The sequence below is a fragment of the Procambarus clarkii genome, chromosome 18 (assembly GCF_040958095.1).
Source record: "Procambarus clarkii isolate CNS0578487 chromosome 18, FALCON_Pclarkii_2.0, whole genome shotgun sequence".
Taxonomy (NCBI): Eukaryota; Metazoa; Arthropoda; class Malacostraca; order Decapoda; family Cambaridae; genus Procambarus; species Procambarus clarkii.
This window is the reverse complement of record NC_091167.1, coordinates 7,107,664-7,121,586: the sequence shown is the minus strand read 5'-3', so window position 1 is coordinate 7,121,586 and position 13,923 is coordinate 7,107,664. Positions and strand designations below refer to the sequence as shown.

Genomic DNA, 13,923 nt, shown 5'->3' with positions numbered 1-13,923 from the left:
ATAGTGCTATGGAACAGAGTGACGTCCCCACCAATATTGTCATGAACAAAGTGATGCCGTCACCAATAGTGTCATCAATAGAGTGACACCGCCGCCAATAGTGTCATGAGCAAAGTGACGACGCAAATAGTGTAATAAAAAGAGTGACGCCGCCAACACTAGTGTCATGAACAGAATGACGCCGCCACAAATAGTGTCATGAACAGAGTGATTCCCTAACCAATAGTGTCATGAACAGAGTGACGCCGCCACCAATAGTGTCATGAAAAAAGTGACGCCGTCACCAATAGTGTTATGAACAGAGTGACACCGCCACCAATAGTGTCATAAGCAAAGTGACGCCGCCACCAATAGTGTCATCAATAGAGTGATACCTCCATCGATAGTGTCATGAACAAAGTGACGCCGCCTCCAATAGTGTCATGAAGAAAGTGACGCAGCCACCAATAGTGTCACGAACAGAGTTATTCCCTAACCAATATTGTCATGAACAGAGTGATGCCGCCACCAATAGTGTTATGGAACAGATTGACGCCACCACCAATACTATCATGAACAGATTGACGCCGCCACCAATAGTGTTATAGAACAGAGTGACGCCGCCAACAAAAGTGTTATGGAACAGAGTGACGCCGCCACCAATAGTGTTATGGAACAGAGTTACGCCGCAACTAATAGTATCGTGAACAGAGTAACGCCGCCACCAATATTGTCATGAACAGAGTGACGCCGCCACCAATAGTGTTATGGAACAGAGTGACGCCACCACCAATAGTGTCATGAACAGAGTGACGCCGCCACTAATAGTGTTATGGAACAGGGTGACGCCGCCGTCTATACTGTTATGGAACAGAGTGACGCCGCCACCAATAGTGTCATGAACAGAGTGACGCCGCCACCAATAGTGTCATGAACAGAGTGACACCGCCACCAATAGTGTCATGAACAGAGTGACGCCGCCACCTATAGTGTTATGGAACAGAGTGACGCCGCCACCAATAGTGTTATAGAACAGAGTGACGCTGCCACCAACAGTGTTTTGGAACAGAGTGACGCCGCCACCAATAGTGTTATGGAACAGTGTGATGCCGCCACCAATAGTGTCATGAACAGAGTGACGCCGCCACCAATATTGTCATGAACAGAGTGACGCCGCCTCCAATAGTGTTATGGAACAGAGTGACGCCACCACCAATAGTGTCATGAACAGAGTGACACCACCACCAATAGTGTCATGAACAGAGTGACGCCGCCACCAATAGGGTTATGGAACAGAGTGACTCCACCACCAATAGTGTCATGAACAGAGTGACAACGCCACCAATAGTGTCATGAACAGAGTGACGCCGCCACCAACACTGTTATGGAACAGAGTTACGCCGCCACCATTAGTGTCATGAACAGAATGTCGCCGACACCAATAGTGTTATGGAACAGTGACCCCACCACGAATAGTTTCATGAACAGAGTGACGCCGCCACCATTAGTGTTAAGGAACAGAGTGACGCAGCCACCAATAGTGCTATGGAACAGAGTGACGCCCCCACCAATATTGTCATGAACAAAGTGATGCCGTCACCAATAGTGTCATCAATAGAGTGACACCGCCGCCAATAGTGTCATGAGCAGAGTGACGACGCAAATAGTGTAATAAAAAGAGTGACGCCGCCAACACTAGTGTCATGAACAGAATGACGCCGCCACATATAGTGTCATGAACAGAGTGATTCCCTAACCAATAGTGTCATGATCAGAGTGACGCCGTTACTAATAGTGTTATGGAACAGAGTGACGCCGCCACCAATGGTGTTATGGAAGAGAGTGACGTCACCACCAATAGTGTCATGAACAGATTGACGCCGCCACCAACAGTGTTATGGAACAGATTGACGCCGCCACCAATAGTGTTATGTAACAGGGTGATGCAGCCACCAATATTGTCATGAACAGAATGTGGCAGCCAACAATAGTGTTATGGAACAGATTGACGCCACCAGGAATAGTGTCATGAACAGAGTGACGCCGCCACCATTAGTGTTAGGGAACAGAGTGACGCAGCCACCAATAGTGTTATGGAACAGAGTAGCGCCACCACCAATAGTGCCATGAACAGAGTGACACTGCCACCAATAGTGTTATGGAACAGAGTGACGACAACACGAATAGTGTCATGAACAGAGTGACGCCGCTACCAAAAGTGTAATGAACAGTGTGACGCCGACACCAATAGCTTTATGGAACAGAGTAACGACACCACCAATAGTGCATGAATGAACAGAGTGACGCCGCCACCAATAGTGTCATGAAAAAAGTGACACCGCCACTAATAGTGTTATGAACAAAGTGACACCGCCACCAATAGTGTCATGAGCAAAGTGACGCCGCCACCAATAGTGTCATCAATAGAGTGACACCTCTATCAATAGTGTCATGAACAAAGTGACGCAGCCACCAATAGTGTCATGAACAGAATGGCTCCGCCACAAATAGTGTCATGAACAGAGTTATTCCCTAACCAATAGTGTCATGAACACAGTAACGCCGCCACCAATAGTGTCATGAACAGATTGACGCCGCAACGAATAGTGTTATAGAACAGGGTAACGCCGCTACCAATATTGTCATGAACAGAGTAACGCCGCCACCAATAGTGTTATGGAACAGAGTTACGCCTCCGCTAATAGTGTCGTGAACAGAGTGACGCCGCCACCAATATTGTCATGAACAGAGTGACGCCGTCACCAATAGTGTTATGGAACAGAGTAACGCCGCCACCAATATTTTCATGAACAGAGTGACGCCGCCACCAATAGTGTTATGGAACAGAGTGACGCCAACACCAATAGTGTCATGAACAGAGTGACGCCGCCACTAATAGTGTTATGGAGCAGAGTGACGCCGCCACCAATAGTGTTATGGAACAGAGTGACGCCGCTACCAGTAGTGTTATGGAACAGAGTGAAGCCGCCACCAATAGTGTCATGAACAGAATGACGCCACCACAAATAGTGTTATGGAACAGAGTGACGCCGCCACCAGTAGTGTTATTGAACAGAGTGAAGCCGCCACCAGTAGTGTTATGGAACAGGGTGACGCCGCCGTCTATACTGTTATGGAACAGAGTGACGCCGCCACCAATAGTGTCATGAACAGAGTGACGCCGCCACCAATAGTGTCATGAACAGAGTGACACCGCCACCAATAGTGTCATGAACAGAGTGACGCCGCCACCTATAGTGTTATGGAACAGAGTGACGCCGCCACCAATAGTGTTATAGAACAGAGTGACGCTGCCACCAACAGTGTTATGGAACAGAGTGACGCCGCCACCAATAGTGTTATGGAACAGTGTGATGCCGCCACCAATAGTGTCATGAACAGAGTGACGCCGCCACCAATATTGTCATGAACAGAGTGACGCCGCCTCCAATAGTGTTATGGAACAGAGTGACGCCACCACCAATAGTGTCATGAACAGAGTGACACCACCACCAATAGTGTCATGAACAGAGTGACGCCGCCACCAATAGGGTTATGGAACAGAGTGACTCCACCACCAATGGTGTCATGAACAGAGTGACAACGCCACCAATAGTGTCATGAACAGAGTGACGACGCCACCAACACTGTTATGGAACAGAGTTACGCCGCCACCATTAGTGTCATGAACAGAATGTCGCCGCCACCAATAGTGTTATGGAACAGTGACCCCACCACGAATAGTTTCATGAACAGAGTGACGCCGCCACCATTAGTGTTAAGGAACAGAGTGACGCAGCCACCAATAGTGCTATGGAACAGAGTGACGCCCCCACCAATATTGTCATGAACAAAGTGATGCCGTCACTAATAGTGTCATCAATAGAGTGACACCGCCGCCTATAGTGTCATGAGCAGAGTGACGACGCAAATAGTGTAATAAAAAGAGTGACGCCGCCAACACTAGTGTCATGAACAGAATGACGCCGCCACATATAGTGTCATGAACAGAGTGATTCCCTAACCAATAGTGTCATGAACAGAGTGACGCCGCCACCAATAGTGTCATGAAAAAAGTGACGCCGTCACCAATAGTGTTATGAACAGAGTGACACCGCCACCAATAGTGTCATAAGCAAAGTGACGCCGCCACCAATAGTGTCATCAATAGAGTGACACCTCCATCGATAGTGTCATGAACAAAGTGACGCCGCCTCCAATAGTGTCATGAAGAAAGTGACGCAGCCACCAATAGTGTCATGAACAGAGTTATTCCCTAACCAATATTGTCATGAACAGAGTGATGCCGCCACCAATAGTGTTATGGAACAGATTGACGCCACCACCAATAGTGTCATGAACAGATTGACGCCGCCACCAATAGTGTTATAGAACAGAGTGACGCCGCCAACAAAAGTGTCATGGAACAGAGTGACGCCGCCACCAATAGTGTTATGGAACAGAGTTACGCCGCAACTAATAGTATCGTGAACAGAGTAACGCCGCCACTAATATTTTCATGAACAGAGTGACGCCGCCACCAATAGTGTTATGGAACAGAGTGACGCCACCACCAATAGTGTCATGAACAGAGTGACGCCGCCACTAATAGTGTTATGGAACAGAGTGACGCCGCCACCAATAGTGTTATGGAACTGAGTGACGCCGCTACCAGTAGTGTTATGGAACAGAGTGAAGCCGCCACCAATAGTGTCATGAACAGAATGACGCCACCACAAATAGTGTTATGGAACAGAGTGACGCCGCCACCAGTAGTGTTATTGAACAGAGTGAAGCCGCTAACAATAGTGTTATGGAACAGGGTGACGCCGCCGTCTATACTGTTATGGAACAGAGTGACGCCGCCACCAATAGTGTCATGAGCAGAGTGACGCCGCCACCAATAGTGTCATGAACAGAATGACACCGCCACCAATAGTGTCATGAACAGAGTGACGCCGCCACTAATAAAGGTATGGAATAGAGTGACGCCGCCGCCTATAGTGATATGGAACAGAGTGACGCCGCCACCAATAGTGTCATGAACAGAGTGACACCGCCACCAATAATGTCATGAACAGAGTGACACCGCCACCAATAGTGTCATGAACAAAGTGACGCCGCCACCAATAGTGTCATCAATAGAGTGACACCGCCACCAATAGTGTCATGAACATAGTGACGCCGCCACCAATAGTGTCATGAACAGAGTGACACCGCCACCAATAGTGTCCTGAACAAAGTGACGCCGCCACCGATAGTGTCATGAACAGAGTGACACCGCCACCAATAGTGTCATGAACAGAGTGACACCGCCACCAATAGTGTCATGAACAGAGTGACGCCGCCACCAACAGTGTTATGGAACAGAGTGACGCCGTTACCAATAGTGTTATGGAACAGAGTGACGCCGCCACCAATAGTGTTTTGAAACAGAGTGACGCCACCACCAATAGTGTCATGAACAGATTGACGCCCTCACCTATAGTGTTATAGAACAGAGTGACGCCGCCACCAACAGTGTTATGGAACAGAGTGACGCCGTTACTAATAGTGTTATGGAACAGAGTGACGCCGCCACCAATGGTGTTATGGAAGAGAGTGACGTCACCACCAATAGTGTCATGAACAGATTGACGCCGCCACCAACAGTGTTATGGAACAGATTGACGCCGCCACCAATAGTGTTATGTAACAGGGTGACGCAGCCACCAATATTGTCATGAACAGAATGTGGCAGCCAACAATAGTGTTATGGAACAGATTGACGCCACCACGAATAGTGTCATGAACAGAGTGACGCCGCCACCATTAGTGTTAGGGAACAGAGTGACGCAGCCACCAATAGTGTTATGGAACAGAGTAACGCCACCACCAATAGTGCCATGAACAGAGTGACACTGCCACCAATATTGTTATGGAACAGAGTGACGACAACACGAATAGTGTCATGAACAGAGTGACGCCGCTACCAAAAGTGTAATGAACAGTGTGACGCCGACACCAATAGCTTTATGGAACAGAGTAACGACACCACCAATAGTGCATGAATGAACAGAGTGACGCCGCCACCAATAGTGTCATGAAAAAAGTGACACCGCCACTAATAGTGTTATGAACAAAGTGACACCGCCACCAATAGTGTCATGAGCAAAGTGACGCCGCCACCAATAGTGTCATCAATAGAGTGACACCTCTATCAATAGTGTCATGAACAAAGTGACGCCGCCTCCAATAGTGTCATGAACAAAGTGACGCAGCCACCAATAGTGTCATGAACAGAATGGCTCCGCCACAAATAGTGTCATGAACAGAGTTATTCCCTAACCAATAGTGTCATGAACACAGTAACGCCGCCACCAATAGTGTCATGAACAGATTGACGCCGCAACGAATAGTGTTATAGAACAGGGTAACGCCGCTACCAATATTGTCATAAACAGAGTAACGCCGCCACCAATAGTGTTATGGAACAGAGTTACGCCTCCGCTAATAGTGTCGTGAACAGAGTGACGCCGCCACCAATATTGTCATGAACAGAGTGACGCCGTCACCAATAGTGTTATGGAACAGAGTGACGCCACCACCAATAGTGTCATGAACAGAGTGAAGTTGCCACAAATATTGTTAAGGAACAGAGTGACGCCGCTACCAGTAGTGTTATGGAACAGAGTGAAGCCGCCACCAATAGTGTCATGAACAGAGTGACGCTACCACAAATAGTGTTATGGAACAGCGTGAAGCCGCCACCAAGAGTGTCATGAACAGAGTGACGCCGCAACCAGTAACGTCATGAACAAAGTGACTCCGCCACCAATAGTGTCATCAATAGAGTGACACCGCCACCAATAGTGTCATGAATAAAGTGACGCCGCCATCAATAGTGTCATCAATAGAGTGACACCGCCACCAATAATGTCATGAACAAAGTGACGCCGCCATCAATAGTGTCTTGAACAAAGTGACGTCGCCACTAATAGTGTCATTAACATAGTGACACCGCCTTCAATAGTGTCATCAACAAAGTGATGCCGCCACCAATAGTGTCATAAACAGAGTGTCGCCGCCACCAATAGTGTCATGAACAGAGTGACGCCACCACCAATAGTGTCATGAACACATTGACGCCGCCACCAATACTCTTATGGAACAGAGTGACGCCGCCACCAGTAGCGTTATGGAACAGAGTGACGGCACCACTAATAGTGTCATGATCAGATTGACGCCGCCACCAATAGTGTCATGAACAGAGTGAGGCCGCCACCAACAGTGTTATGGAACAGAGTGACGCCGCCACCAATAGATTCATAAACAAATAGACACCGCCATCAATAGTGTCATGAACAGAGTGACGCCGCCACCAATAGTGTCATGAACAGAGTGAGGCCGCCACCAACAGTGTTATGGAACTGAGTGACGCCACCAACAATAGTGTCATGAACAGAGTGACACCGCCACAAATAGTGTCATGAAGAGAGTGACGCCGCCACCAACATTGTTATGGAACAGAGTGACGCCGCCACCAGTAGTGTTATTGAACAGAGTGAAGCCGCCACCAATAGTGTTATGGAACAGAGTGACGCCACCGTCTATACTGTTATGGAACAGAGTGACGCCACCGTCTATACTGTTATGGGACAGAGTGACGCCGCCACCACTAATGTCATGAACAGAGTGACGCCGCCACCAATAAAGTTATGGAATAGAGTGACGCCGCCGCCTATAGTGTTATGGAACAGAGTGACGCCGCCACCAATAGTGTTATGGAACAGAGTGACGGCGCCACCAATAGTGTTATGGAACAGAGTGACGGCGCCACCAATAGTGTTATGGAACAGAGTGACGCCGCCACCTATAGTGTTATGGAACAGAGTGACGCCGCCACCAATAGTGTTATTGAACAGAGTGACGCTGCCACCAACAGTGTTATGGAACAGAGTGACGCCGCCACCAATAGTGTTATGGAACAGTGTGATGCCGCCACCAATAGTGTCATGAACAGAGTGACGCTGCCACCAATATTGTCATGAACAGAGTGACGCCGCCACCAATAGTGTTATGGAACAGAGTGACGCCACCACCAATAGTGTCATGAACAGAGTGACACCACCACCAATAGTGTCATGAACAGAGTGACGCCGCCACCAATAGGGTTATGGAACAGAGTGACTCCACCACCAATAGTGTCATGAACAGAGTGACACCGCCACCAACACTGTTATGGAACAGAGTTACGCCGCCACCATTAGTGTCATGAACAGAATGTCGCCGCCACCAATAGTGTTATGGAACAGTGACCCCACCACGATAAGTTTCATGAACAGAGTGACGCCGCCACCATTAGTGTTAGGGAACAGAGTGACGCAGCCACCAATAGTGCTATGGAACAGAGTGACGTCCCCACCAATATTGTCATGAACAAAGTGATGCCGTCACCAATAGTGTCATCAATAGAGTGACACCGCCGCCAATAGTGTCATGAGCAAAGTGTTGACGCAAATAGTGTAATAAAAAGAGTGACGCCGCCAACACTAGTGTCATGAACAGAATGACGCCGCCACAAATAGTGTCATGAACAGAGTGATTCCCTAACCAATAGTGTCATGAACAGAGTGACGCCGCCACCAATAGTGTCATGAAAAAAGTGACGCCGTCACCAATAGTGTTATGAACAGAGTGACACCGCCACCAATAGTGTCATAAGCAAAGTGACGCCGCCACCAATAGTGTCATCAATAGAGTGATACCTCCATCGATAGTGTCATGAACAAAGTGACGCCGCCTCCAATAGTGTCATGAAGAAAGTGACGCAGCCACCAATAGTGTCACGAACAGAGTTATTCCCTAACCAATATTGTCATGAACAGAGTGATGCCGCCACCAATAGTGTTATGGAACAGATTGACGCCACCACAAATACTATCATGAACAGATTGACGCCGCCACCAATAGTGTTATAGAACAGAGTGACGCCGCCAACAAAAGTGTTATGGAACAGAGTGACGCCGCCACCAATAGTGTTATGGAACAGAGTTACGCCGCAACTAATAGTATCGTGAACAGAGTAACGCCGCCACCAATATTGTCATGAACAGAGTGACGCCGCCACCAATAGTGTTATGGAACAGAGTGACGCCACCACCAATAGTGTCATGAACAGAGTGACGCCGCCACTAATAGTGTTATGGAACAGGGTGACGCCGCCGTCTATACTGTTATGGAACAGAGTGACGCCGCCACCAATAGTGTCATGAACAGAGTGACGCCGCCACCAATAGTGTCATGAACAGAGTGACACCGCCACCAATAGTGTCATGAACAGAGTGACGCCGCCACCTATAGTGTTATGGAACAGAGTGACGCCGCCACCAATAGTGTTATAGAACAGAGTGACGCTGCCACCAACAGTGTTTTGGAACAGAGTGACGCCGCCACCAATAGTGTTATGGAACAGTGTGATGCCGCCACCAATAGTGTCATGAACAGAGTGACGCCGCCACCAATATTGTCATGAACAGAGTGACGCCGCCTCCAATAGTGTTATGGAACAGAGTGACGCCACCACCAATAGTGTCATGAACAGAGTGACACCACCACCAATAGTGTCATGAACAGAGTGACGCCGCCACCAATAGGGTTATGGAACAGAGTGACTCCACCACCAATAGTGTCATGAACAGAGTGACAACGCCACCAATAGTGTCATGAACAGAGTGACGCCGCCACCAACACTGTTATGGAACAGAGTTACGCCGCCACCATTAGTGTCATGAACAGAATGTCGCCGACACCAATAGTGTTATGGAACAGTGACCCCACCACGAATAGTTTCATGAACAGAGTGACGCCGCCACCATTAGTGTTAAGGAACAGAGTGACGCAGCCACCAATAGTGCTATGGAACAGAGTGACGCCCCCACCAATATTGTCATGAACAAAGTGATGCCGTCACCAATAGTGTCATCAATAGAGTGACACCGCCGCCAATAGTGTCATGAGCAGAGTGACGACGCAAATAGTGTAATAAAAAGAGTGACGCCGCCAACACTAGTGTCATGAAAAGAATGACGCCGCCACATATAGTGTCATGAACAGAGTGATTCCCTAACCAATAGTGTCATGATCAGAGTGACGCCGTTACTAATAGTGTTATGGAACAGAGTGACGCCGCCACCAATGGTGTTATGGAAGAGAGTGACGTCACCACCAATAGTGTCATGAACAGATTGACGCCGCCACCAACAGTGTTATGGAACAGATTGACGCCGCCACCAATAGTGTTATGTAACAGGGTGACGCAGCCACCAATATTGTCATGAACAGAATGTGGCAGCCAACAATAGTGCTATGGAACAGATTGACGCCACCACGAATAGTGTCATGAACAGAGTGACGCCGCCACCATTAGTGTTAGGGAACAGAGTGACGCAGCCACCAATAGTGTTATGGAACAGAGTAGCGCCACCACCAATAGTGCCATGAACAGAGTGACACTGCCACCAATAGTGTTATGGAACAGAGTGACGACAACACGAATAGTGTCATGAACAGAGTGACGCCGCTACCAAAAGTGTAATGAACAGTGTGACGCCGACACCAATAGCTTTATGGAACAGAGTAACGACACCACCAATAGTGCATGAATGAACAGAGTGACGCCGCTACCAATAGTGTCATGAAAAAAGTGACACCGCCACTAATAGTGTTATGAACAAAGTGACACCGCCACCAATAGTGTCATGAGCAAAGTGACGCCGCCACCAATAGTGTCATCAATAGAGTGACACCTCTATCAATAGTGTCATGAACAAAGTGACGCAGCCACCAATAGTGTCATGAACAGAATGGCTCCGCCACAAATAGTGTCATGAACAGAGTTATTCCCTAACCAATAGTGTCATGAACACAGTAACGCCGCCACCAATAGTGTCATGAACAGATTGACGCCGCAACGAATAGTGTTATAGAACAGGGTAACGCCGCTACAAATATTGTCATGAACAGAGTAACGCCGCCACCAATAGTGTTATGGAAGCAGAGTTACGCCTCCGCTAATAGTGTCGTGAACAGAGTGACGCCGCCACCAATAGTGTCATGAACAGAGTGACGCCGTCACCAATAGTGTTATGGAACAGAGTAACGCCGCCACCAATATTTTCATGAACAGAGTGACGCCGCCACCAATAGTGTTATGGAACAGAGTGACGCCAACACCAATAGTGTCATGAACAGAGTGACGCCGCCACTAATAGTGTTATGGAGCAGAGTGACGCCGCCACCAATAGTGTTATGGAACAGAGTGACGCCGCTACCAGTAGTGTTATGGAACAGAGTGAAGCCGCCACCAATAGTGTCATGAACAGAATGACGCCACCACAAATAGTGTTATGGAACAGAGTGACGCCGCCACCAGTAGTGTTATTGAACAGAGTGAAGCCGCCACCAATAGTGTTATGGAACAGGGTGACGCCGCCGTCTATACTGTTATGGAACAGAGTGACGCCGCCACCAATAGTGTCATGAACAGAGTGACGCCGCCACCAATAGTGTCATGAACAGAGTGACACCGCCACCAATAGTGTCATGAACAGAGTGACGCCGCCACCTATAGTGTTATGGAACAGAGTGACGCCGCCACCAATAGTGTTATAGAACAGAGTGACGCTGCCACCAACAGTGTTATGGAACAGAGTGACGCCGCCACCAATAGTGTTATGGAACAGTGTGATGCCGCCACCAATAGTGTCATGAACAGAGTGACGCCGCCACCAATATTGTCATGAACAGAGTGACGCCGCCTCCAATAGTGTTATGGAACAGAGTGACGCCACCACCAATAGTGTCATGAACAGAGTGACACCACCACCAATAGTGTCATGAACAGAGTGACGCCGCCACCAATAGGGTTATGGAACAGAGTGACTCCACCACCAATGGTGTCATGAACAGAGTGACAACGCCACCAATAGTGTCATGAACAGAGTGACGACGCCACCAACACTGTTATGGAACAGAGTTACGCCGCCACCATTAGTGTCATGAACAGGAATGTCGCCGCCACCAATAGTGTTATGGAACAGTGACCCCACCACGAATAGTTTCATGAACAGAGTGACGCCGCCACCATTAGTGTTAAGGAACAGAGTGACGCAGCCACCAATAGTGCTATGGAACAGAGTGACGCCCCCACCAATATTGTCATGAACAAAGTGATGCCGTCACTAATAGTGTCATCAATAGAGTGACACCGCCGCCTATAGTGTCATGAGCAGAGTGACGACGCAAATAGTGTAATAAAAAGAGTGACGCCGCCAACACTAGTGTCATGAACAGAATGACGCCGCCACATATAGTGTCATGAACAGAGTGATTCCCTAACCAATAGTGTCATGAACAGAGTGACGCCGCCACCAATAGTGTCATGAAAAAAGTGACGCCGTCACCAATAGTGTTATGAACAGAGTGACACCGCCACCAATAGTGTCATAAGCAAAGTGACGCCGCCACCAATAGTGTCATCAATAGAGTGACACCTCCATCGATAGTGTCATGAACAAAGTGACGCCGCCTCCAATAGTGTCATGAAGAAAGTGACGCAGCCACCAATAGTGTCATGAACAGAGTTATTCCCTAACCAATATTGTCATGAACAGAGTGATGCCGCCACCAATAGTGTTATGGAACAGATTGACGCCACCACCAATAGTGTCATGAACAGATTGACGCCGCCACCAATAGTGTTATAGAACAGAGTGACGCCGCCAACAAAAGTGTCATGGAACAGAGTGACGCCGCCACCAATAGTGTTATGGAACAGAGTTACGCCGCAACTAATAGTATCGTGAACAGAGTAACGCCGCCACTAATATTTTCATGAACAGAGTGACGCCGCCACCAATAGTGTTATGGAACAGAGTGACGCCACCACCAATAGTGTCATGAACAGAGTGACGCCGCCACTAATAGTGTTATGGAACAGAGTGACGCCGCCACCAATAGTGTTATGGAACAGAGTGACGCCGCTACCAGTAGTGTTATGGAACAGAGTGAAGCCGCCACCAATAGTGTCATGAACAGAATGACGCCACCACAAATAGTGTTATGGAACAGAGTGACGCCGCCACCAGTAGTGTTATTGAACAGAGTGAAGCCGCTAACAATAGTGTTATGGAACAGGGTGACGCCGCCGTCTATACTGTTATGGAACAGAGTGACGCCGCCACCAATAGTGTCATGAGCAGAGTGACGCCGCCACCAATAGTGTCATGAACAGAATGACACCGCCACCAATAGTGTCATGAACAGAGTGACGCCGCCACTAATAAAGGTATGGAATAGAGTGACGCCGCCGCCTATAGTGATATGGAACAGAGTGACGCCGCCACCAATAGTGTCATGAACAGAGTGACACCGCCACCAATAATGTCATGAACAGAGTGACACCGCCACCAATAGTGTCATGAACAAAGTGACGCCGCCACCAATAGTGTCATCAATAGAGTGACACCGCCACCAATAGTGTCATGAACATAGTGACGCCGCCACCAATAGTGTCATGAACAGAGTGACACCGCCACCAATAGTGTCCTGAACAAAGTGACGCCGCCACCGATAGTGTCATGAACAGAGTGACACCGCCACCAATAGTGTCATGAACAGAGTGACACCGCCACCAATAGTGTCATGAACAGAGTGACGCCGCCACCAACAGTGTTATGGAACAGAGTGACGCCGTTACCAATAGTGTTATGGAACAGAGTGACGCCGCCACCAATAGTGTTTTGAAACAGAGTGACGCCACCACCAATAGTGTCATGAACAGATTGACGCCCTCACCTATAGTGTTATAGAACAGAGTGACGCCGCCACCAACAGTGTTATGGAACAGAGTGACGCCGTTACTAATAGTGTTATGGAACAGAGTGACGCCGCCACCAATGGTGT

At 48.4% G+C, this 13,923-nt stretch overlaps 1 protein-coding gene across 1 annotated transcript; it reads left to right on the top strand.

The window, feature by feature from the left end:
- The first annotated feature begins 3,013 nt into the window (after positions 1 to 3,013).
- On the top strand, positions 3,014 to 13,248 carry LOC138365919 (uncharacterized). The gene is made up of 7 exons (XM_069326632.1): positions 3,014 to 3,154; positions 4,344 to 4,475; positions 4,736 to 4,867; positions 8,912 to 9,043; positions 11,376 to 11,507; positions 12,698 to 12,829; positions 13,090 to 13,248. Exons 1-7 carry the CDS (start codon positions 3,014 to 3,016, stop codon positions 13,246 to 13,248), a joined length of 960 nt encoding a protein of 319 aa, XP_069182733.1.
- The last annotated feature ends 675 nt before the right edge of the window (positions 13,249 to 13,923 follow it).

Coding starts and splice junctions, on each gene's coding strand:
- LOC138365919 (XM_069326632.1), top strand. CDS start 3,014: ATGGAACAGAGTGACGCCGCCACCAGTAGTGTTATTGAACAGAGTGAA. Junction 4,868..8,911: donor CCAATAGTGTCATGAGCAGA/GTGACGCCGCCA, acceptor TATCATGAACAG/ATTGACGCCGCCACCAATAG. Junction 12,830..13,089: donor CTAATAGTATCGTGAACAGA/GTAACGCCGCCA, acceptor GTTATGGAACAG/AGTGACGCCGCCACCAGTAG.